This window comes from Toxotes jaculatrix, chromosome 14 (assembly GCF_017976425.1).
Source record: "Toxotes jaculatrix isolate fToxJac2 chromosome 14, fToxJac2.pri, whole genome shotgun sequence".
Taxonomy (NCBI): domain Eukaryota; kingdom Metazoa; phylum Chordata; class Actinopteri; family Toxotidae; genus Toxotes; species Toxotes jaculatrix.
Window position 1 is genome coordinate 8320721 of NC_054407.1, and position 27144 is coordinate 8347864.

At 40.5% G+C, this 27144-nt stretch overlaps 1 protein-coding gene across 2 annotated transcripts; it reads left to right on the forward strand.

Annotated features, from left to right (window-relative positions):
* Positions 1–234: 234 nt before the first annotated feature.
* slc1a7a (solute carrier family 1 member 7a) lies at positions 235–27144 on the forward strand. 2 transcript variants are annotated; one of them, XM_041054678.1, is made up of 11 exons: positions 235–375; positions 7605–7684; positions 16932–17147; positions 20546–20588; positions 21110–21341; positions 21659–21758; positions 22721–22954; positions 24190–24384; positions 26040–26174; positions 26360–26459; positions 26878–27144. In XM_041054678.1, exons 1-11 carry the CDS (start codon positions 235–237, stop codon positions 27142–27144), a joined length of 1743 nt encoding a protein of 580 aa, XP_040910612.1. The 2 variants fall into 2 exon arrangements, with proteins under 2 accessions (XP_040910612.1, XP_040910614.1); XM_041054680.1 differs by lacking the exon at positions 235–375 and having other exon boundaries at positions 7626–7684; positions 26360–26465.

Sequence of the window (27144 nt, forward strand, 5' to 3'; positions counted from 1 at the left end):
TTCTCCCCTCACAATCCTATCTTCTTCTTCATGACTCTGCATCCGTCCGTCCTGCTTCACCTCCTGCAATCCACAGTCTGCTAATTCTTCAGACAGCGTGGTGGCGGCTGTTGGCGCTGTGGTGGTTCTATATGGCTGAATAGGTGGTAAAAGGGGTGTTTTTATCTGAGGGGGGGTTGCGAACTTGCAGTCAGGACCGAGACAAGCAGCAGGAGGAGGAGACAGTGGAGGAGGATGGCGGTGGCTCTGGATGAAGTGTGGGGTCGGGTGAAGAATGTCTGCAAGCAGAACGGACTGCTCATCCTGTCTGTGCTGGCCGTGGTCATTGGCTGCCTGCTGGGCTTCTTCCTCAGAGGCAAGCAGCTCTCCGAGCAGGTCAGTTGGTTGAAACGCCCCAACACCCCCCACCCCCCACCCCCCAGCCCCCAACAACCCCCCTACCACCCCCAAACACACATTACCCACCTGCCTGCGCCCCCCCCCCCCCCCAAGTATCTGAGTGTTACCCCCCGTCTCCTTCTTAAATGCCAAGATGGATTCAGACTCCACACACAAGTCCTAATACAGGAGATTACCCAATTCCCTGTTCCCTGCGTCTGCCTCTTTACATCCACTCCATGTGCAACACACCAATCGTTTCAATATCACACACAAGAAGATGTAGTAGTATCTCTGTGAGGCCATTGTGTTGATTCACATTCATTCCCTGGAGGCTTAGACATAACCCAACCTTTACCCTCACCTTAACCTGGTCATCATTCTAACTTTCACATTATTTTTATAAAGCATCATCTGAGCCCATCAAATTCTGTCAAAATATAGTTTCCATCAGCCACACTAGGAGCATTAAAGTGAACGATGGGGCGATTGTAATTGTAATGAACATTGGATTGTGCTCCGGACAGAATGAGGAAAGGACTGCGTTGTTGGCTGTTTATTTTCACATAAGTAACTTCATCTTTACTGCTCCCAGTTGGATGGCGAAAGAGAGTCAAAAAATACCACACTGAGAAGCCTCCAGGGTCTGCTGTCTTTCATGAGAGAATAAGAGAAAAAAAATGCTACATGAAAGTGGTTAGCTAGAACAGCACGAAACTTCAGACTCATCCAAAAACTCGTTTATCTGCTACAACGTGCACATGGTAATGGCTCCCCGAGACATCCCCGAGAACAAAGCGAGAGGTTTGTTCCTGCTTTTTTTAAACTGTGAAACGGTGTCTCATCAGCCGCTCAGATTGCCTATAGGATCTCAGCTGGACTCAGTGCATCCGTGGAAAGGGATTGGCAGTGGGGAGATTAGTTGTCGATCACTCACAGAGGCATCAAGTCAACAACATACCATTCGTGTTCACTTATATAATTCACACAAGACTGAAAGTGAAGTGGAATTAAATTGTTGAAATTCAGGAAAATGCTGAGAAAATGCTGCTCTCAGGATGTATAAGTGGGGTAACATTTCTGCAGGCAACTGCATGATTACTCCTCCAACCGTTTTGGTTTGATAATGGCTTATTTGTCAATGGGAGAAAGAAATTTAAAAGGAGATTGTTCGGTTAATTCTAAGTTTTAAGTGTTGAGAAAGTGTCTGTCAAACTAAATTTGACATAAAAGCTAAGAAGCTATCATGAAAAGGGTTCCTGAAATAGAACAGAAAAATGTAATGGATTTGAAACTGGATGATGATATTTTCCTCACTGGAGGCTGTGGGTGTATGTGTGCTTTTGTATGTACAATGTCAGCCTTGTACGTATTGCCAAATAATGTTTGAGCACGTCACATGAATATCAAGTAAGTGACAAGGGAACTTCAGATGTGTGGGTTGTTTTAAGCCATGTGTTGCGTAAGATAACAGTAACAATCGCTTTATGTGGCGCATACATCTCCTTTAAGAGGAGTCACCGTGCCTGTGAGTAAACTCGTAATTATACAAGTGGAAAATCCTAGTCGCTAACAGTTGCTGATGGAGCTCACAGCACGGAGTCAGCACTGTGAACAAAAGGGTAAATCACTATATCCGCCCACATGGTCTGATTAAGATTCTGCAGGTTATATGTGCAGATGCACGTGTTACCCGCAGATGCAATTCTCTTTGAGTCAAATTTGAAATAAGTGCTTGAAAATGCATGTCCATTCACCTATCGTTATATTTACTGTAACTGGCGTCTGTTCAGGGTCAAGCAGGAGCCACTGGGCTGAATTCATCCCACTGAACAGGCCTCATCCTCTGAGCATCATCAATGTTTGTTCAGACTTTCCATGTAACAGTTGTTGGGACAGTTCTGTCTGTACCAAAGTTGTGGACTAACCACTCCAACATTGCTATTCACATAGTGTATGGTTGCTGGCGTTGCTAAAAACACAACTTGTCCCTCCTAATCAATGTATGATCTTTGACATGAAAATAATGCAACTGAATGCTGCAGAAGAAATGTAGTAAGTGGACCTTGAGTTAAGAATTTTAGTCATACTACATTTTCCAAAAAGGAACCTTCAGCTTGAGTGTATGATCTGACTTGATTCTATGTTGCTTCAAATGTCAAACATTACATTAACAAACTAATTTATACTGTGATGTAAAAACAAATATACAGACAGAACTAAATTATTTAGATTTATGGTGGAAAAACACACAAAATGGCTCAAGTTTCTTTGGGTGACTGAGGGTTGAAGTGGCAACAAATATTGGGAAAACACAGATTAGGGAGAATGTTTTTTTTTTTTTATGGAGAAACAAAGCTTATTTCTGTGTCTCTGTCACAAACACAGAAAAATGGGACTGTGGTCAGCAGGCTAGACAATCTGTCCACTTTGAGCCTGCCAGGATGGTTTTTATTCCCTCAACAAGGAAAAAAAAGAGGCGTGTTAGCCACCTAAGAAGTGCCACTCAACATTTCTGAGCACTCTGACACTGAGGTGAACAGTTTATGTTGAGTGAAGAATGTCTACACTGGGCAGCTCTATTTTTTTTTTAATGCCTTCGTGCAAACTAACAGCTGGAGGCGTTATGTTTTCATGTTGTCCGTATGTACATACATTTGTATGCAACTTGACTGGTTGGCAGAGACATACAACAGTGAGGCAGTAATTCCAGTTTAAATTACAGATCATACATGGGGAGGATTTCAATCCCTTGAAAAGAGCAGAATAATTCAATTGTACGTGGAAGCATTCTGTTGTTCCATCTTTTTTTTTTTTTCTGTTGCACTGGGAAAAGGGTTTTCAGTTTTTAGCACAGTGAAGAGCACGGTGGTGGATTAAACTGTGACTGTGTGGCAGCTGGCAGCTACAGCTGGCAGGTGAAGGTGAAGACAAAGGTGAGGACAGTCAGGCTCACACTGCATTCATGAATGCAAGGTGAAAGCAAGAGTTTAGAGGCACTTGTATTTAGACTGTATTTTCTATTTAAAGCAATGACAAACAGAAATGTCTAAAAGTAAATTAGAGCACATTGTCCAAACACAGCACAAGAGTATTCAAGGATGTATTATTTGTTAGATAACCAGTGTCCCTGCTGCTCTACCACCCCAAAGTATATTTTTCAGTCTGTTTCTACTATACAGTCACAGTTCAGTACAGCTGCAGGTCATAAAATGACCCCAGAATTTGTTGGTCATAAAGCCATCAGTGTCTCAAACATCACTTCATGCATTTCTATATGTCTTTTTGTACACAAATGGCATATAGTGTGCATGTAGCAGAAACAGTATGTGTGTTTGTTCCACTGTTAGCAGATGCCAGGACTCAGAGGCAGTTACTTGTGTTTGTCCTTGATGCACACAGACAGCACAACCCCCCCACCCACGTACATACATACACACACTAAATGCTGTGTTCACAGAATGAGATAACACACAAGACATACAAATGTATCTCCACCCCACACACACACACCCACATGCACACACACACCCCCACATGCACACACACACACACTATTTAGCCTAAAAGCTCTCTCACTCCAAAACCGAAGCAAAAAGCTTTTATTGCTCCATCATCTCACTGCACAGATGTTCTGTACTTAAAGTTCATTTTTTCATTTCCAACTCTTCACTTTTGTTTTGTTTTTCCACTGGCTTTTCCCCCTCATGGCTGACTCTCATCATAATATGATGAGCGTTTTGTTTAGGTTTTTAAATTGTTTATCATTAACAGCAAACTTTGCATCCACTCTTTACCATGACTCTTTACCACAAAAAGCCAGACCAGTCTCTCTTGCTTTTTGTGTTGGGCGTGTTGATGAGAGTGGTGAGAGAGAACCAAAACACAAATGTTATGGACCTGAAAACAAAAACAATGAGCTAAAAGAAGCTAAAAGGCTCCATAGAGCTGAGAGGAACGATGAAGTCCAGGACTGTTCTCCTATGGGTCATGTGTGCCAGCATCTTATTACGACCCAAAGTTACATTTTATAACAAACAAGTACACATTTTAACTCAAACCTCCATCTTTGCCAAACCTTTTTTGTGTCTAAATCTAACCAAACCATTCCACAACCTGAAGTGCATGTTTATTGTTGTTGTCATGGCAACAGAGGTCTGGTACGTCTGCCACTAGTAATGCTCACGTGGGTCATATCTGAGTGTAGGGACATGTGACCTATATGGTTGTTTAGGTTGGAGAACATATTGGATGCTGCACACGTCTTTTACAACAATTCTCTGCATCCACTCACCTTTGACAGGCTAGATACAGTATGAGATTTGTTCATATTGTTCTTCTGCCTGCATTCTGGAAATAGGTTTCCTTGTTTCCTCCCATCTGGGCATGACCTGGGATGAATCCTGATCAGTTGCCGAGACCACCTGAGGTGGTGTCTTTAAATGCAAAGGAGTATCAGTTCTACTTCAAGATCCCTCCACCTCTGTACCTTGTCTCAAAAGGGTGAAACCAGTCAGCCTACAAAAGGAAACTCATTTTGACTCTTTTGTCCTTAGAGTATGGAAGTTGTGTAAAGCCTTCTCTGGCTCCAGACAGAGAAACATGAAGTCTGATAAATTGTGGCATCACATAAGTCAGCTGAACTCTATAAGTAAGAAAATGAAAAGAAATCTGGAGCTGTGGAGTTAGAAAGAAGTGAGCTTATCAGGCCTTTGTAATTCCTGAGGCTACTGCGTTAACACAACCAAACCTGTCAGCTGTTAGGTTGCATTGTGGGTTATGTAGTCACCAGGTTCAGACAAGGAAGAAGGAATGCATGGACTAAAGAAGAAGGTATCTTTGGCTCTGTTTGAATTGTCATACTTTTTGTAATTCTCCATCACGAGTTACACAGTGTTAAAGTACAATGCTAAATCACTGCTCTTTTAACCAGACAATCCAGTTCTTTCTGTCACAACTGAACAGGGTTTGAACCCAAAAGCACAACTCAAACGAGTAAGATCAAAAATAATGTCTTTATTTAACAAAGTAACATAATAATGACCCAATAGGGGAAAAATGCAAGGAAACAAAGTATGAAAGAAGAACACAAAATCACTCTGTCAATGAAAAAAGAAAAAACAAACTTAAATCAAAGGCAAGGCAACACAGCAATAATCAGAACGACCAAAATACAAAAGAACACAAAAACCTGACATGGAGATCAATCACAAGGAATAGGTGCTGGTTCACTCAACAAAAGACAAGTCAAACTGGCACAGAACAAACGGAGACGCAGACAATATATAGACACAAAGTAATGGGGAACAGGTGGAAACAATTAGGGCGGGGAAAACAATCACACTGGCGGGAAACAAGAGGAAGGGCAAGCAACCTGAAACAAGAGGAGACAAAATTTCCAAATAAAAGCAGAACTCACAAGACCACATGAACACAAGATTAAACATAACAGAGCATTTCTTCCTGACTATGACACTTTCTATTTTGTTTAAAATGTTGTACATAAACTGAAACCAAGGGCAGCCTGCAGAGTAGGAAATTAATGCAAAAAGCCAAATGATGGAAAACAATGGTAAATATATATGAGTTGTATGTGATGGTCCTAAGTTGCACTAATTAAGGCAGATAATAGAATGAATCAGCATCTAATCCTTTTCAGTATAAGAATGAGATTACAGCTTAATTGTTACCTGTATCTGTGACTTTACCAGATAGCTCTCCTGTTAAATCAAGAGTGATATTATACATAACTAAGTCTATGGGTATTGCACAACATTCATGAATATGTGTCATGAATAATTTTTAAAAAAAGGGTCACAAGATGGAAACATGATAAAATCATTCAGTGTATGTGTGTGAACTCAGGCATACATATGGATGAGGACGCATATGTATCATTCAATATAATGAACAAGTCTTTGTTGTGGAGAATAACATCCACCATTTCTAATCAAACACACACATGCAGCTGTGCATCTGATAGTATGACTGCTTTTGTGAATGTGTAAATGTAATGATATAATCTGAATACAGGGTGCTCTTATTTTTAACCACAGTTAAATAATGTAATTTAAGTAGTTAAATAATATTTGACATCGTGTCCAGTTCAAAGGCAGAGAGCTGCTCTGGCTCTAATTACAGTGCATTTGAACAGACTTCCTAAATGATAGGTATTTATTTTTATTTGTGCCAGTGATTAGCTCCATCTGATATTTTAATAGGCCTCTACTGCTGGTCAGTATTCACATAATGAACATTAAATTAAGGAGAAGGCAGCAGCACAATGGAGTGAACCACATACAAAATATTGACTTCTAACTCACGATCGAACACGGGTGAATAATAAAGGTCACAGGTGTGACAAAACTGAGAGGACTTAAAGCTGAAGAAGTCTTATAAGAAAGCGTTAATGTTGAAGAATTACTTGAAGAGAAAAGATAGGAATGCACTCTTTGGCAGCAAGTACTGCAAACAATTAATTGCTGGCCCCATTTTTCTTTATTTATTTTTTCTAATTTTTTTTTTTTAGTCACACTGTCAATATGGTTGTAAGGGTGGAAGTGCTGGGGTGTCAGTCAAGTCAGATCACCACTTCAAGACTGAAGTATTTCACTGCACAGATTGTCATGATACTTGTATTCACGTTCATGTCATTAGGGCTAATTAGCAAATGTTAGCTTGGTAACACAGTAAAATAATACGGTAAACATGGTAAACAAACCTGAGCACTGCCTCTGGGACCATGTTAGAATGCTGAAGTTAGCATTTACCTAGATACCAAAAGCACAGCCTCACGGAGATCCTAGCATGGCTGTAGACTTTTAGTCTTGTAAACACTGAATGTCATTTATTCACTTGCTGCAAGGCAACAGGCATTATTGACAGGAAACTGAAAAAGGAAACGTTTTAGGTTTTTTATATATAGGCCTATAAAGAGGAGAAACTGACCTCTTCTCGGGCCACCTCTGGGAAACTATGAGAGAAAAAAAAAAACATTAAAGCTAAAGACAGCTTGAGTCTCTGAACTTTCCACTGGACCAGCAGGAGTTGGTGTCAGATGACCTGAGAGGTCTGGATGGTTCACAGCTTTTCAGAAAGCCTAACCTTTTTTTTTTTTTTTAGAAAGGCTAGTCATGCTTTATGTAAGTGGAATATCAGCAAAATGTAATTTGCTTGTATTTGTATTTTGTGTAATAAACAGTGTGTTTTTCTCGTTCTACTCGCAGGAGGTGAAGTACTTCCAGTTTCCCGGAGAGCTCCTAATGAGGATGTTGAAAATGCTAATTTTGCCCCTTGTCGTATCCAGGTAAGAGCAACACAGCAACACACACACAGACACACACACACAGACACACACACACAGACACACACACACACACATACACACTCACACATAAACACACACAAACACCTACTTGACCTATGTGCCAAATGCCAAACCAGATGAAAGACATAACTGTTTGGGTGGATGTTGATATTCAGTATAGGGACGTGCCTGAGAAAGAGCCAGGTTTCAATAACGAATTACAAAGAGGAACCCCCCCCCCCCCCCCACCATATATTTGCTTTCATATTTTTATCATAATCACCTGTTGGTTTTATGTCCTGTAGTTTTGGTGTATTGTTTTATCTATGCTGAAAAGGACTGAATCAAATTAAACTGAACTGACCTGAACTGAACTGAACTGTAAAGAGCAGACGTGTAGTCACAGGGAGAACATCACTGTCACTGCAGTCATTCTTCTCCACCTCCACACATATAGAGTGAGTTTTGCTGCCATGTGGTGTGATATAATTTCGCAGGGAGCACACTGTTGCCTCTGGCAGTGTTTAATATTACTTTGAAAATATACCATCTGAGAAATCAGGGCTGCTGACCCCCACATGCCTCACCTCTTCTTTTAGAATTGATGAAACATAAAATTTGACCAGCCTGGGAGCTATTTGAATGTTCTGCTGAGAACATGAGGGCTGCATCAGAATGAGGTGTTTGAATGGGCTTCGTAGCAGATCCAGGGAGGAATGATTTATCCTCAGTTACCTCTACATGGTCATATGGAAAAGTGGCTCTGCACAGAAGAGAGAATAGCTATTTTTCACTGAATGAAATAAATGAAAACACCTAGATACCATTAAAAAATACCAGTGTATCTCACACCTACAGGTCCATTTAGTTGTTTGTTGTGGCTGCATCTGTGTCATGCATATTCTGCTTTGAATTACCTTCTTTCATTTTGCCTTTTAACCCCTCTCCGATCCACCATCAGCTGTCCTCAGAGACCACCTGTTTGTTGTCTGCTGTCAATAACTGGCAAAATATAGAAAACATCATCCTGGAGTCAATGGTGTGGCTTTACCTTTAGTTGGCTATGTAAATGTTAATCAGCCTGCACACGCACCTTTGACAAAGATGAAGCCATGAGTTCAGACTCTGGAATTTAGGAAATTACATTCTTATCTGTGTAGCACCACAAACCTCTTTATAAAAGACATGAAGAGGCTTTAAGACAAAATATAAAAGGATTTAAAAGAATAATATTAAACAGAAGATACAAATAAGCTAAAAATGAATAAAACAAATTAAACAGGAGAATAGGATTAACAATGCAGTTACAGTGCAGCATGAGATATGGATGAACAGTCCCAAGTTTACTTTAATGAAAGGCGGTTACAGACAGAAATATTTTAAGTCTCGTTTAAAAAGAACAGAGAGTTGGAGCAGTTTTTCTGGGGAGATTATGGATTTTTCCAGTAATTTTTTTTTTTTTAAATCTCACGGTTCCACCTCCAATTTAAATTTAAAGTCATGTAGTTTCTCTACAGCATCATACGTTTTTTATGAAGAGCCTACGGGAACTGTCACTCTGTTACTCTGATGAAAAGTAAGACCTCAATGAGACTGCACCCAATTATGTGTTTTTCTTTTTCTTTTTTTTTTTTAAACGTAAAGGATTAAAGAGTAATGTTTATATGGAAGCAAACCTGTTGCCCTTTTACAGTAGTGGCTGCATTCTTAGAAGCACACAGGGTGCCAGATTCTCTAGTTTGACTATTTTAGGCCCAAAGCTTTTAGTTGCCTGCCTGAGGTCAGTGATGTCCAACACACACACACACACACACACACACACACACACACACACACACACACAAAAAAAAAACAACTCCCAAAACAAATCATACAAACGCACCGGTTACATGCAGGGTGCTTTGTGCAATAAGCTACTTACAATCTATGCAACAGCAAAGACTGGATGAGAAGTTAATCCTCCCTGCCTCTCTCTGTCTGTCCCCATCTCCTGTCTGTATCTCTGTCAGTGTTTCCATGGCTTTCTCTTGCATATTTCTCTTTCCTTATTTTTCTGTGTGTGTTACGCACAAGGCAAAGTGCAGTAAAAGTATGCGTTGGTGCATTTATGCGTGCTCATGGTCCAGTCCCCCAGTTCCACAGATTCAGAGCAGGAGATCACTTCAGTTCAGGTTTGCCTGCCAAACGTGAGGCACGTGAGGGCAAGAGATGTTAATTACATCTAATCTGAAACAGTGCATGCAGGCAGGGGGCCAGACGCAGTTCAACAAACTACTTCAGAACACGGGAATGTAAAAAGCAATCAGGGCAAGCATTCAACACTCTGTGCATGGGCTCAGGCTGCTGGAGCTCCTGTTGAGTCTGCAACACACTCAATGTTCCTGGTGCCTGCCTGTGACTCGATGGAGGCGATAATGGATAATTGATTAATTGCTTAGATGTTTTGCAGAATATCTACATATCTTTGCAACCTGCTGCAGACATACACCCCAGCCACAGACACAAAGACAGTCAGTCAGTTGATATCCTGCTTTTCTGTCTCTCTCTCTGTCTTCCTCCCATGATCATTGATGACAGCAGAGTATATCTAGACTAGGATGCACAGACCGGCTGGCTGACATGGCGCATGGCACACTAGGGCTTATCTAGGGGTGAATATCCGTCCCAGCTCTATAGCCTGCCTGTTCCCATTTTTTTTTCCCTTCGAGGGCCATCTGCGCACCAGCCAAAGCGGAAACCAGATTATCCCATGAACGCGTCATGCAGAATAAATGGCCACTCCACTTACTGCCTCCTTATGTTCCACATTTCTTTTATTTGGGGGATTGTGATTAAAATGAAGAATTGAATAGAACTAGATTTTGAAAAAAGAATTGTATGTCTATATAGTCTATATATTTCTAGTTAAAGACAGCATTACCATTTTGATAAAGCCCTTGGAAGCTTTTATTCACCAGTGCTTTGGCTGAGATCTGAAGGTCAAAGGTGAAGAGCAGTTTTAATGATATGCTGCATCCACACAAACATGGTCGATCCAAACCGTGCTCAGAGCGCTGACTGTTGCATTTGTGTGAAATAAGTGAAATAAGTCTTCCTAGTCCACAATGACAAACAATGCTGTGATATGGACGCCTGTTTCCAGGGTTGTATTTCACATATGTCCGTTTGACCTTTCCCTGTGCAGCTTTAAGCTGAAATAACTGTCACTGAGAGACGGCTCTGAGTGGGTGTGCCCTCCAGGTTGTTCAGCCATGTGCATCCTTGGTTAATCATTTCCTCATTCTCATAAACAGACTGAAAATGTAATACTTGATAGAGAACCCTAAATATGGTGCACAGCATCTCCTGTAGATTAAAAAATTGGTTTGTGCATCTTAAACATTCAAGACTATTTTGTCCCTCTTGGAGCAACATGTATTTCCCATGAGTTCTTAACTGGTCACCCTGTTCTGACTTTCACATCATCCCCACTGTGTTTGGATTTCAGATTAAAGGAACACGTGTGGAAGACGGTGTGTAAAGCAATATTTGCCCTTCACAGTGAGATTTTTCTTGCCACTGCTTGATTTCGGCCCTCACATAGGAGCAGAATGATCGATCACCCAGCTAGGCTTGGTGGCTAAATAATTCCTTTTGACTAAAATAAGAAAATAGAGATAAAATGAGCTGCCAAAATGTTCTTGACATAAGAGAATAAAGAGCAAAAGACAACTCAAATTTAAGTCCTTGTACCATTTTCCCAGATCTCAGGGTGACTGATGGCACTATGTTATGCAGGTTATAATTTGCACATCAATCTCCATCTTGATACAGTCTAATTTGTTTTTGCTGGTTGACAGATACCACAAAAGGGCCTGAGTTCATTTTAACTCAGTATTATAGAAATTTCATCAGGTATGGCATCATTTACAATGTCTAATCAATTTCTGAGTGGCAGTCCACATTTATAAACTGCACTGCTCATTAGAGAGTATACAACATTAGAGAATAAATATTCCAGTAAGATCTTGTTAAAAGGAAGACATGTGCAACAACAATGTCTCCAACTCAAATCAAACATTTGCACATTTAGATTTCATTGGATTAGTGTATCTTGTCTTGTGCTGTGAGTGTGTGAGTCAGTCTGAGGCCTGGTTAATGAAGTTAATTCATTCAAATGGACTGGCTTTGACTAGAGAATTTCTTTAACTCATGGCTGGATTTTCATATTTATGCATATTGTTTGTTTTTTCTGCCCTTTTCCAGACCAAGCATCTGACACCAGTGTGTGCTCAATATTATTGGTCAGCTTAGCAGGTCAAGCAGTAGAGACAAGAGGTTGATAAAGAGAATTGGTTCTCTTAATCTCAGCACACAGAGAGAGATAAACACACACTGGTGTGCAACAGGGCAGTGAGCGATTTCTCTTCCTGTCTTATCCCAAAGCACTGCACTGACACATGCTAAGAGCACAAAACTCATCTGAGAAACCATTCATTCATGAAATCAATTTTCTTTATTAATTTCTTAAATCATAATGTCTGTTTTAGTGCTCAGGGGTTTTCAGCAGGCAAAGGTTTCACTTTAATATGTTCCCTGTTTCCTCTTCCCACCTCTCTACACGAGATTTACAGTACACAACTAATAACATGTAATGACATCAACCAGCCCTGACCTTCATTTGAACTGGTAGCACTATTTACGCAGACACCCACTTATATTGACTTTCTTGCAGTGAGGGTCCAGTGCTATTGTCAGCAGGATGACAAGTGTGCCATTGAGAACTGTCTGCAAATACTGGGATCCATTGAGTCGACTGGACTCATTGAGGACAGGAACTGACATGCAGCTAATTTCCCAAAAGAGCTACCATGACCTATTTCCACACAAACAAATATCCGCCATATGAATGCTCAGTGAGTCGACGACGTTCCTGGTCTGCTAACACTACTTCTCAAGGTTGTTTTGATTCGTGGACAGGCAGAGGATTGATTTGAAAAGGCCTTGAAAGGAAAGTTCTTCATAGAGCAAGGGAAGGACCCCTTATTTCCTAGTCAATGTATTTCATTTATTATTCATTCTATGTCACAGCAACTTTAAAGAAATGTCCTGAATTACTAAAATATGTTCACTATCAGTTGTCAGAGCTGTTGTGAGCTTCTCGATTTGAACTTTTCATTTCACACCTATAGTATGTTTAATTATAAAGCTGCTGCTAGAGTGTGACATCTAGAGACAAAAAATAATCCTGTAAGACCAAAGACTGAAAATGCCATCAAGCAGAACACTGATGTTGTCTATACTGATCTGAGCTGCTGAAACAAAAGCCACAGCGTCACTGCTACATGCCACGGATGTCATGTACAACCCCTCTCCAAGGAGCCTCGGCCTTCTCTTTTTCATCTGGACGTGGGATTACTGTAATGCTCTTGCTCAGCGAAGGTGCAGCAGGGAGGACTGTAAGCCCCATATGGTCCAAAAATCTTGTGGCAGATCTTCTATACGTGTTCTCGAAACGTCACGATCAAAGCAGCCACACATGACAGGCGACACACGGTAATCCAACCTTGGCTCAGATATCAGAGAGAAGGACAAGAGATCTCAGTGTCTGATATTCGTGTTCAGTATCAGAGTCACGTTATGTCATGTCATGTCATGTCATGTCATGTCATGTCATCATCTGCCGCTTATCTGGAGAATCAGAGTCCGGATATTCAATTTCCTGTCAAAAAAAAGAAGAGACATAACGGCTGAAGTGCACAAAAGGTCGAGTTTCACTGGTTCCCATCCTGGGGGCCAGGACCAACAAGGGGTCCCAAGAAAAATTTGACAGGTCACAAGATGATTAAAGGGACAGAAACAAGTGTGTAGACATGGCTTAATTTGAAAGCTACTATATACTTTACATGACTACGTGTATGCGTCACTCATCGTGATGCACCCAGAGAGAAATTATCACTTGACTTTGCAGTTCCTCTCAGCTCCTCTGAGCATTTTAGAGTTTACTCTTTTGGTTCAATCCCACCACTCTCACAGAGTCATTTTCGGTTGTGGTACCACTGGCTACATAGTACATTTATTGCAGAATTGTACTTTTCACAAGGCATTTATGCACTAATCTATCCATTGTATCAGACTTTGATATTACTTCTGGAGACAGTTTTATCCAATAAATTCTAAATGTTGCACTGATCGTCCGGTGGGAGGTGTGTTGGAACAACACTGTATTTCCAGGCGACATTATAAAGTAGATTATCTTTCCTGTCCTGTTGTCAGTTCATACAGACAATGTGCATGATCATATTTTATCCATCAGTCAGTGGGTGTGATTCAAAACAAAACACTCTTATGAATATTCATGTCTTTCCTCACCTTCACCTTTGTTGATCCCACGCAGTGGAATAAAATACACAACACAAAATTACCAACAGTGCTCATCTGCCTAAAGTAGAGACAACCAATTAAACGTAAAAACGTCTTAATAATCTGCTGCAAATGAAGCAAAGGATTTGAATAACATGGCCTGAGACAGCAGAAAAGTTTGTCAGTTTAATAAAGTTGACAGTTAAATGAAATAGTCAGGTTCCTCCCTGTTGTAACCACGAATCACTGTCTCTTTTCTGATGTTTTTAATCACTTCACTCTGAAGTTTTCATCAATTTCACAGCTGCTGCCCCCCCTACAGCACATATGTGATCTTATTATCAGATTTAAATGCACAGCATCGGGAGGAGGAGAAGGTCATGAGGTAAATCCCTGGAACAACAAATGTAATTTTTTTTCCCTCTTTGATCTCCTGGCTGCAGTTTCTAGTTTCCCAAAGAGCTGCAGCTGAAAAAAAAAAAACAAAACAAAAAAACATCGATGTCAACTTTGCACCAAACATCTGGACATACAGTGCAGCACAATTCATTTGAAACAGTGTGTCTGCCATTTCCCAGAAGACTAATGTGTTGTTTGTTGTACTGTCAGTCCACCTCGGCATGACTTATCACGTTCTGATTTTCCTGCCGGAGGTCATCTAATCCTTGACCAGTGTAGGACAAGCCCCTTAGTTATCACTGCTGCAGCTGCACTTGGTATCCAATGTATCAAAGGAGGCGGGGTGGGGTTTATTCACACACGCTGTGCATCTTTCTGTGAATGTCACATCACAACACTCAGTTTAAGCAGCAAGCAAACAGACACAGGCGGAGCACCTTTGGCTGTGAATTTTGAGAGCTTTTCTGGTTAATAGATGAGGAACAACATTGTGGATAGTATAATTATAACCTGCACATCAGTCCATTTGCTGCAGCCTGTAGTATCTGTGACATGAATGCAGATCATGATGGTTCGGGATTCACACTCTGTGCTATTTGGCTTCATACTTACTGGCTCCATAATGATCTTATGTATGCACACTAATGCATCTAATCTGAGTGTTTCATACGCCACAAGCTGCAGTTTAATGCTAACTGCATCCAAATCACAATCCCACACTCATGGGACAATGTTCAGGTCTCAGGGTTTAAGCAGCTGACCTTTTAACACTTCACTTTCTTCTTTTTTGTTTTGAAACGTCTTTATCAAGAATATACATCATTCTTTAGAGATTTGCAAGGACAAGATGTCAGCAAAGCTGAAGGCACAATACAGCTGCAGTGGTATTTGGGGTCAAAATGTCCAGATATTGAAAAACAATGGAAAGCTTTCAAGAAAGCAAAGGTAAAGGTCAGTACTTGAGGGAGGCAATACAAGGCAACACTGTGAGTGAAGATTGAAGAAGTGAATAGAGAGCTTTTTAAAAGCAACAAGTGGAGGCAATTTCGTCAGTTTGCTTTGCTTAAATTACTACAGGTATTATTTAGCTATACCCCTGTCAGAATGGGGCTTCACCTTTTTCCATGAGAGGGAGAAGCAGCAGCAATCATAATAGAAAATGTGATACAGTGAAATCAGCTATTACTTGACAGTGAACCAGATGTGACCAAGTTGCCAAATTCAGGTTAATTTCGTTGGATTTTACAAAATATCTAACAGCCCTTTAATGTGTTGTTACTTGGTAGCTTATGGTGATAGTTACAGTGTGTTGGTACTGCTGTGTAACTGAGTCAGTTCACTGGCTGATGCTGCTGTTACACCATGTTTCAGCATTTTCCATCATCCTGTAACTGCCACCTGTGGCTTCATGTCAGATTATACTCTCAGACTGGCTGAAAAATAAGATTACACACTTTTCAAAGGTGTAAACATTGAAAAAAGGGTTAGTATGTAACATGACAGTGGGAAACCTCCGGGAGATGGAAACTTTCTGTCAAACATTTCAGAGATGATAAAGGAAGAAATGGCAGGATGAGAAGGAGAACAGACGGTGAAAGACTCAGCAGCTCCATCCAAAACACTTGCCAAGTCAAGCCAGATTACACTTTGAACAGGGAGAAAATCTTGTCACCGCAGGTCGAGAGACAGAGTGAAGAGCTCTCCAACTCTCTCTCTCCTCCTACTTTCACTGGCTTCACCCTCCCGCTGTGCCATCATTTCAGCATCTTCCCACACTTACCGCAAATGACATCTGCCTGCATTGTATAACATTTCATATGTACCAGCTGCAAATGCTGCAAACAGTGTTAAACAAAAAAAGCTTTTTTTTTTTAATCTTTTTTATTCTTTTCTTTCTTTTTTTTTTGAAATTTGCAGTGAATATCACCATGTCAGTGCAGTGAAAATGAATATCTGGACATGAGCACCGTTCACAGCTGCCCATTTAAATGCAAATTACAATCTTCTCCTCAGAATGTTTATGATTACTGTTGTTTATTCCCCTCACCCAGGTAGAAGAGGGAGGGGGAACAAAGCTCTGTATGGCCACTTACATTTCACAAGAAAAAGAAGAGTAGCAAATGACAGAGAGACAGACAGATTCATTTCATAGGAGATTTGGTTCATACATGCACAAAGCAAAATATATCCTAAACTGTCAGAATTTCAAGCAAGCTCAGGAAGCTATAACTCAGTTAAATATTTATTACCTGCTGCTTAAACTGTGTAATTTATAACCACTCATTTCTATGCACGATAAATGTTCTGAGTGCGAATCCACAAACTGAGTTAGCTGAACATCTGCAACAGCATGCCAATGAGATAATCTTTTGTCTTCACTTAGTCTCCCTCTGCAGGGAAACTGAAATTCAGTGCTTCTCAGTTTCAGTAACTTTTGTCCCCCTGTCTGTCTTTGTGTCTCCCTTTCTGTGTCTGTCTCTGTGTGTCTCCACTTTCTGTTCATCAGCTTGATGTCAGGTCTGGCAGCCCTCGATGCCAAGTGCTCCAGCCGACTGGGCATCATGACCATCTCCTACTATCTCTGGACCACCTTTGTTGCCGTGGTAGTGGGCATCGTCATGGTGTACATCATCCATCCAGGTGGAGCTGCTCAGAAGGAGGACTCTGAGGACAGCAAGAAGCCGATGACCAGCTCTGCTGACGCTCTGCTGGATCTCATTCGGTAAGAGGCCATCATGTTTCTCCTTTAATGCACTCGGTGTCGGTCAGCTCAGAGGAAACTGTTATCATCCTCGTGGAAAAGTGGCCCAGGTGTGAGGTGCATGAGCATTGTCACGACACTGCACACACAGATAAAGAGGACAACACAGGGAGTCAGACATGTACGTGACTGGAATGCAGATGCAGTGCATTCATGAGAATCCATTGAATGCTTGTTCAAAACTAACAGACTATGAAATATAGAAAACTATTTCAGTTTCAAATATCAGTGGTTCCCATAGTGGGTGCTGCAGAACTGTGAAGTACCTTTCACAACAGATGGACAATGTTGCATGATAATCTACATCTTTTACAGTTTTACCACATTTATATAAGCTATGTGTTTTATAGGCCCATTCCATTACATACAACATACCAAAACACAGGCAATAAACACTGAAATCTCCTTTGTAAAATATGTTAAGAGCACCATTATGCTAGTGTTTTTCACTCAGTATTGATGTCAGTTTATATATTTTGATTAACTGAATTCTCACAGGTAACAAATATGCATGCTGCATTTTTAGCTGGAAAGGTTGCACATGTATGAGTGTTGCACGAGTACTGTGTGGGCACTGGGGGAGGGGAAGGGACGTCAACATGGAAGAACGTTAGGGAGCCACTGTCATATATGGTGGCTTCATCCTTTGGATTACATTGTCTTTATCTTGTGTCTGTCTGAGATTGACTTTATATTCTAAAATGTTGGAAGAACAAGTGCTCTCTGGAAATATCCTGTCATAAAGCCTCTGTACTTGGAAGAAGGGTAGAGGTCTCTTGTGTGTTTTTATCGTGTTAAAAAAACAACATCTAATCTTAATAAAACCATACAAGATAATAGTTCTTTTGAGTTTGCTTTGTATTTTCTGAATTTGCAAACAAAATAACAAATATTGACTACAGCACAAATGGAAGTAGACTAAATGGAAAAATTTAGTTTAGAAGCACTGAGAGTGAATATAATTTTTGCTTCTAACCTGGCGACGAGTAAGAGAGAGAGAGAGCAATGTGCAAACTTTATGTCATTGTTTGAGTTGTAGCACAGCACCTTCATTTAAAGCTATTTTATAATACATCTGAGATCTATACTTGATCTATACGTGCCCTGCGCGCGATTTCACGAGGTCCTAAGTGAGGGAAAAGCTTGAGGACAGAGTGTAAAGCCCGGAGCCTCATGTGCCAGTGGGTTGTTGTGCTAAGCTAATTAGCGCTGCTGAAGGATAGAGGTGGCGTGTTAGAGGTGAACCTGGGTCAGCCTCACACTAAGAAACATGACGGTGAGGCCCTGAGTGCCACTGTGTCAGTGTGACAGTCGGTCAGTGGGCTAAAGTCAGCGGCTTGTACAGGCAGAGAGCTGCTGAGGTATCAACAGAATATTTTACGTTTCTGATGCTATTTTATCACAAATGCACAGTGACCTGTAGAAAACTGCACATAAACTGCCAATTTTGTGTTTTTAATTTAAAAATAATTTACACTTTGTCATTTAAAAGTATTGTTTTCATATTTATTTGAACCTGGTATAATTTTTAATGTACATGAGAGTTTCAATAACAAAATCAAATCATAGTGGAAATAAATAAGTCCATAAAAATGGAGTAATAAACTGGCCAAGCCTTTGAAATCCAACTAGCAGTGGTGAAGCTCTGCTGTCGTTCACGGGATCTCAGTGCTTGTGTTTGTGTGCATGTGTGTGTGAGTGTGTGTTTGTGTGTTTTACAGAGCACAGCTGTGCTTTGGATTTATCTCACAAAGCTTCTTTACAGCCTTCATCTATCATGCAGGCATACTATATCTGTACACTCACATGACTGTCTGCAGTCATGTGTGTCGTTGTGTGTGACTGCGTGTGATAAGTATGTATAATTCCATTGTCCAGCGTCTTTGAGCACCCGGAAAAGCGCTATACAAATTCGATGTATTATTATTATTATAATGAGCACAGTATGTATAAATATGTGCATACTTGGATTTAGCACTGGAGTCAGAGTGATTCATTAGCCTGCTTTGCTCTGTCTTAGATACTGGGCAGGCTGCTGAATGGCTAACTGGTCAGATGCACACAGAATACTCACTATAGTTCACTGAGTTTCACCATTATGTCAATGTATATCTCTGCCATATGTTTCTTTAACATCATTCTGTTTTAAGCTGTAAAATACAATATGCTGTTTAATCTCTCTGCATCTGAAATGTGCTCTTTGAATTCTGACTGTGATTTGAGCTCTGATTTAACATGGGATTTACACGCTGCTCTAACGCAGAGATGACTTGGACGTGATTGACAGACACTTCTCAGCCTCCCCGGTCAGGAATGCTGCATAACGTGCCTCATTTGCATGTTGTGGTTAAAAGGCATCACATGGCCTTCCTGTTTTGGATTTGGTCAGTCCATTGAAAGTATTGATTATGAGTCTAAATTGAAAACTCAGACTCAATCAATTGATAAACAGATCAGATCAAATGTGGTAACATAGAAATAAAATACTACACTCCCACAATATTTATGGTAACATCTAAAAAAAAAAAAATTACAAATAGATTGCTCAACTTAAAAATGTGTTGCGTTGACTTAAAAAGAAAATTTAATTTCAGATGGTTTAATGGAATTATATTGATACAACTTGATATAATAGTTTCCTACTACTCCTAGCAGCATAACAAATGATTAAAGTCACTTCCCTTTTGTCTATGAAATGATCGTTCCAGCATCATCAGTTCATGCTGTTGACCTTTTCCTCTGCCATGTGACAGCACTACAAGTCCATGTCTTTAACACAATAACGCACAATAACCCCTAATCCTAACCTCGTTTAATTACCTGAACTGCATAAAAGCTTCTTAGAAAATCACTGAACTGTGTGAGAATTAAATTATAGTAATTTCAGTATAAGCATCTCCATGTATCAGAGCATCAGAGCTGTACATGAGGAGAATCAAAACCTGTTAAAAAGGGAACATCATTTCCACAGAAGAGATGCAGATTCGTCAAATGACAAAGTCGCTCATATTTTGCAAATCCACTGTTGTCTTGCAGGGTACCTTGTGACCATGAACATATGGCATCTGGTGTGTGGGTTTGTGAAGACATCAATAATTTCAAAGCCAATTTAAATCCAAGAGAAATACAGAAAAAACAGCTTTATTTACATTGAATGATGCATTACATCAAAACAGTTGAGTGTCAATTGTACTTTTATTCAAAGTTGTGCTTTGCACTGTGTTCCTGTGAATGTGAAGGACATTTCTAACATCAGTTCTACCTTGAAAATACAGATTCATGTATTATATGTATTATTTTTTACAATATGGTCACATCTGCCATCAGCCTTTAACATTTCTCAAAATGTTCTTCCACAGCAACATGTTTCCAGCCAACCTCGTTCAAGCTACATTTCAACAGGTAAGCTGACACGATGAAGGCAAAGAAGAATATGTTCAAACCACAGACAAGCAGCACCAGTATTTTGAAGGTTAAAGCAGTACTTTTTTGTAAATGTGCTGCTTTCTTGCTGTTTTCTTTCTTGCTGAGAGTTAAGTGTGGATTGATATCACTTTCATGTCTGTAAGCTAAATACAAAGAGACAGCAGCCGGTTGGCTTCTCCTGCTTCTGCTAGAGTATAGAAAAGTAAATATGTGGCCTGTACCATCTATGTAGTGCTTCCTCTTGTCTTAATCAGAAAACACCATAGAAACAGCTGAAGATGTTGGAATTATAAAATAACACACTGTGTACTGTGGACATTGTCAGCTCACTACTGTAATGGGATTCTTCTGTTTAAATGTTAACACCCCTGATATGAGACCACACATACATCGTTATCATAAGAGAATCTGCTGCTTTGAACATCTATGGTGCCGGTTTCGTGTAACGTTTAATATGCTGACGTGAAGGCCTGGGCTCTGTTTTCATTTTTTTAAAGTATCGAACCCAGAGAGTCCCAGAACTCATCCCCAAACCAACAGTGGCTCAGCTCCTGGATGAGACCACCACGCGTAGAGTCTATATCTACGGCATCCAGGATGACAACGGCACAGATGTCCAGAACTTCTCCCTGGACCTCACACCGCCGCCTGACGTCATCATGAAGACATCACCTGGGACCAGCGAAGGCATGAATGTGCTGGGAATTGTTATTTTCTCTGCAACCATGGGTGAGTGGTTGGCATGGATCCTGATTCACAGTATCAGAGTAACATGCACAATGCACATACACAAACATGTATAACTGCATGTCTTGGCACACCCACATCTTTGCATAATTTGGCTTAAAATGTGTTTTGCTCCCATGAGGAAAGCAGGGAACAAAGAAATGACGTTATTTGCATTGATTTACATTTGTTGAGTGCATCATTGTAAGTGTATGATTGATGGCTTTACCTATTTACACATGCACAGTTTACTGGGTGGTACAACGTGTTTTTCAATCAGCTGATAGATGGAACGTGTGGTGTTTTTTTCTTCAATCCAGGAATAATGTTGGGAAGAATGGGACCCAATGGCAGTGCTTTGGTCAACTTCTGCCAAAGTTTGAATGAGGCAGTTTTGAAGATTGTTGCCATTGTCATCTGGTAAGAGTTGTAAACACCATCAAAATAAAGTAACAGTCTGTGAGCAGCTTTGCTGATACTGGTAATAATGATCAGGTTTTTAGCTGAAACAGCATTAGGAAGTTCTCATTTTTAGCCAAGCTAGCTGCTTCGCTGTGTGTCTGGAAATGGTGGTCTGTCAGTGAGTCCACCACTTTGGTCCAGATGAAAATAGATTGACAACTATTGTATTGATTGTTCTGAAACTTTGTCCAGACATTTGTGGTCCCCAGAGGATGAATCCTCATGACTTTGGTGATTCTCTGACTTTTTCTTTAGAGTCACCATGAGGTTGACATTTTTTGTTTTTGGTGAAATGTCTCAGCAACTATTTGATGAATCACAAGGAAATTTGGAACAGACATAAAATGGCTTCATAAATGGCTGAGTTGACAACATAAAGTGAAAATGTCACAACCGGGCAGCCAGGAACATGAGGGAAGAGGACCCAAATGCTGAAACCCCAAGATAAACATATGACAGCACTAAGAGTCTTTCATTAAACTGGGGAACACAAGGCACAGGTACATGAACAAACACCAGGAGTTGACTCAGGGAGGCAAGGTAGAAGCACACAGAGACTTATATGGACAAGGTAATGGGCAGCAGGTGACACAAATTAGGACAGGACAGACAATCACAAAAGGAGGGAAACCAGACAAAGACAGGAAGTAGAACAAGACCAGATACACTAGGGACAAGACTTCACAATAAAACAGGAAATGGACCACCAAAACTGAAGAGACAAAAAACAAGAATAACTTGACTTAACAAAACAGGAACTACTAACAGAACTTACACTAAAGCAGGGACCAAAAAGGGGATGTAAAGGGTTCAGAAAACAAGTCATGACAAAAATAACATTTTGGTAAAAGCTTATCTTGTAGCTGATACCCTGAATTAATGTTTTAACTTCTTTCCCTCCTCCCTTCTTTCCCTCCAAGGTATTTCCCCTTTGGTATTGTGTTCCTGGTTGCCGGAAAAATCTTGGAGATGGACGACCCTTCAGCCATGGGAAAGAAGCTGGGCTTTTATGCCATCACAGTGGTAATGGGCTTGGTGTTGCACGGTCTGTTCATACTTCCAGCCATGTACTTCTTCATCACTAAGAAGAGCCCCATCGTTTACATCAGAGGCATTCTGCAGGCCCTGCTCATCTCCTTGGCCACCTCGTCCAGGTAAACATGCAAAATCTGACTTTCCACAATTAAACAATCCAATTACAATGGATTTACATTTACTTATATTTATATTCATTTCCAAATTTGGGGACTATGAATCTATATTTTCGTCAGGACTCAACAGGTAGTGGCAAATAAACCAGCTTAATTAAGTTCCCTACATTTTGCTTTGTTTATTTCCAGGTGTAAGATTAAAAAATATAGTGATTACATGTGGTCACTTGAGACTCTTATGGGATCCCTCAAGGAGCACATGAATGAAAGCTGTTCTGAGAATAAAATGATGATGTTCCCATCATGATGTTTACCAGAACAAGTTGCAAATAATAATAATAATGAACTTCAATTTATTGTTCACCCAAAATAACAACCAACTAGTAGAGTGCTGAGGTCAGAGCAAATGCACTATTATACTATGTTGCGAGTGTACATGGAGCAGATAATGGAATTGCCCTTGAATGAAATGGATGTTTATGGGGTTTCACTATGACCCTTTCAACCCTGTTTTCCACCTCAAGGCTTTTATGTTTTGATTAGAAATATATTGATCAACAGCGCTGTGCCTTGTAGCCTATCAAAGTGTTGAACAGCGTTATTCAGTATGTTGACTGTTAGTCCCTACCTTCTTGACACCTCCTCTTCAAATGCTCTCTTTTTGGTGTTTTTTAATTGATTGTGCTGTTACAGCCTTAAATTGCTAATTGAGATGTAGAACAAAACAAAAAAAAATAATATTTTTGCAGCATTTAGGTCTCAATTAACAAACCTAGCTCACATTTTGAAAACCATAAACAAAGCAAATGTTTAGCAGATTTTTCACAGCATCACAAAAAATGTACCTATATATGCATACATAATGAGCGCTTGTGCATCCATTTTGTGGAATTTATTAGGATATTTAATTTAAATGCAAATCAACCCCAAGACAAGCAATTATCCCCCATCAAAACACTAAACTGTGTCTGTTTACTTCAGTGCTTTCTGGAATTGTGAAAATGTGAAAAGCATTTTAGTCGCACACCTTGAGTTTGGTTTTTGGTTTTCACAGTGAAATCAATCAAGTAAATAAATACACTGAGAAATGGATAAACACCAATTACGGGCAGTTTTAGAGCCCTTTGGGTGTTTCATGACTTTGTCACAGAGGCAAAAATTGAGAAGTTCCCCACAGAGAAACTAACTACTATGAATAGTGCAACATATAATGTTATCATTATCTTCTCCTGCTGCAGCTCTGCCACTCTGCCTATCACCTTCAAGTGCCTCCTCGAAAACAACCACATCGATAGACGCATCATCCGCTTTGTGCTGCCTGTCGGGGCCACCATCAACATGGACGGCACTGCACTCTACGAGGCCGTGGCAGCCATCTTCATCGCCCAAGTGAATAATTATGAGCTTGACTTTGGACAGATCATCACAATCAGGTAAGACCAGTTAAATTTAGACTGGAGCAGACTTTTGATGTAAAAATGGCTCTGTCCAAAGGTAACAGAGAAAAGCCGTCTTCCAGCATCAGTAAAGCTCACTAATCAGCACAATGCATACTACTAACAAGTTAAAGTGCTGGTAGGTGGATTTCGTTACCTTTGGACAAACCCCAGACTAGTTCTTTCCCCGTTTCCAGTCTCTGTGCCAAGCTAAGCTAACAGGCCGCTGGATGTAGCTTCATATTCACAGACAGGAGATTGCTGTCAGTTTTCTCAAACAACTCTTTGCAAGAAAGTTAATAAATGCATTTTCGCAATTGTCAGACTTTTCGTCTGTTCACAGTTATTTGGGCTGTTTTTTACATGAATAGCAATTGTTGCAAATGAGGAAAAACCTTCACATAATGTGACAAAATGGGCAAATTTCATTTGGGTCAAAAAAATGGTGCTGTGTTGTTTTGAGTGCAATATGTGAATTAATCTAACGTCACACATTAAATTTAATTCTGAATTAATAAAAAATATTATGGGATTTACTAGAGACACATATATGTAAATGTCACACAGATTACACCTCATATGAGCTTCTTAGTCTGATCTGATTTCTGCTAAATCAGTCTGGAAGCCCCAGGGACACAGACAGACACACAGGCAGACAGACTGACAGGCAGACAAAAACAACAACAACAACAACAGCCCCCATCCCGCCAGTACGGCCACCCTTTAACTTTCAACCACAGGTCAACAAGCCCACCCAAGTCTAGAAAAAATTTGATGACATTTCCTATTGTAATAACATTAAGCGGACCTCTCCTCATGGCTGCAGTCTGCCCATTCCCTCATAATCCCTTGGCGGTAAAACCCATATGACCTGTATTACTCATCTCCCGTGTCACGCCAGAATTATAATAATTTTTTTCCCTCTCTGCATCCTGTTCCCGTGCCTGTTGGCTGCTGACCGTGGAGTTGCTCCATCTGCATGCTGCCCACCACCCCCCACCCCAACCCCCATTAAAAAAAAAAAAAAGTCTTAATACAATGTAAAAATACAAATAGAAGTCCTGCAATTAAAATTTTAATTAAGTAAAAGTGCAGCAGTATCAAGCATGCATTATGCTTAGTAGCTCCTTTCAGAGTGTTAGTTTATAATACACTGCGTATTATATTTTTGGATTAGCATTTTAGCAGTATTTTAATGTAACAGGCTCAAAACACTTGCGACACAGCCAAAAGGAAACCATCTAATTTTGGGGAAAAAAAGGACCCCGAATAATAATTTTATAACATTATGAGCTATAGAACAATTTTCCATAATTGTTCTGTAGCTCATATAGCCTTTCTAAACCCCATCCCTAAACAGTGTCAGACCATAGCCGGAATGAATTAAACTGAATGAATTTTCTATCTGCTCTAACATAAGTTACAAACACTAGCATGACACACTTACACACTCAAATATAGCGAAGGGGAAGTGTAAAGTAGCTTAAAATGGAAGTACTCAAAATTGTACTCAAGTGAGCACAGTCATGCAGTTCTACCCCTCCCAAACTAATTTCATCCTTCCCTCAGAGAGATCCCACACGCCTCTGATGAAGACTTGTTCCCATATGTTATAAAATAAACACACCCCGCTCCTCTGTCTGTTCTCCCAGCATCACTGCCACTGCAGCCAGCATCGGTGCAGCAGGAATCCCACAGGCTGGACTCGTAACCATGGTGATCGTGCTGACCTCCGTGGGTCTGCCCACCGATGACATCACTCTCATCATCGCCGTTGACTGGGCGTTGTAAGTAAGAGTTAATCTTTCCACATCTAAACATCTGAGACACCAATTCAGGAAATGGTTGTGACATTTCAAGATCTTCCGGTAAAGTTTAAGTATCTTACCCCAGAGTTTGTGTATACAGAAATGGCACCAGGCACCATACTTTATATGAATTTATGTGAATTACCTCTGGTTTTGTCATCCAGGGATCGATTCAGGACCATGGTCAATGTGATGGGTGACGCCCTGGCCACAGGGATCATGGCTCACATCTGCAGAAAAGATTTTGTCAAAGAGGGGGAGCAGGTGAGAGCATCACAGGCCAAATCAATGGAATCTGAGGCTGCAGTTCATTCATTGATTGTCTTCTTAAGGTTATCTCAGCTTATGTACACAAATATTGAAAGATAGAGAGGTGGTATGTGAATGAAGAGTGCAATGTAATCTTGCTTTGTACAGTATGTAGAAGGGCATGTCAGTAGGCTATACAGCAGTTTTAAAGGAAGAGTTTCACATTTTGGGACATGCCTTTATTTGCTTTCTTATTTTGAATTGTGGAGGGAGCCAGGAGAGCCATTAATCAACCTTGGATAATAGCTTTTTGTATACAGCACACATTTGTAATTTTGAACATCTGTCTCTGGTTTCATAGCACTCTTGAGCATTACCTTCTTAATTAAGTCACTAAGATTCTCTTCTTCTTCCTCTTCATTGCATCCACCAGGTGCCTCTGATCTGTGAGACTAAACCTATGATTAGCATCCAGCAGATGATGACCTACCAAAACCAGAAGAACGGCTGCTACCAGCCACCCCCACCGGGCAGCAAACAGGACCACCTCTCCCCGGACGTGGCTCGGCTGATCCAGCTTGAGGAGGGGATTCGGCCGATAGAGAAGAAGAAGCACGCTCACTCCTCTCATCACAAGAGAGAGCACAGGGACAAAGACCACTGTTCCATTGATATGAACGGGCTGGAGACTAATGTATAA

Excerpts from the sequence above, each read along its gene's own strand:
- slc1a7a (XM_041054678.1), top strand. The coding sequence starts at position 235 with ATGGCGGTGGCTCTGGATGAAGTGTGGGGTCGGGTGAAGAATGTCTGC. Across the intron at positions 17,148-20,545 it reads GCTCTGCTGGATCTCATTCG|CAACATGTTTCCAGCCAACC; the intron begins GTAAGAGGCCAT and ends GTTCTTCCACAG. Across the intron at positions 22,955-24,189 it reads TCCTTGGCCACCTCGTCCAG|CTCTGCCACTCTGCCTATCA; the intron begins GTAAACATGCAA and ends CTCCTGCTGCAG.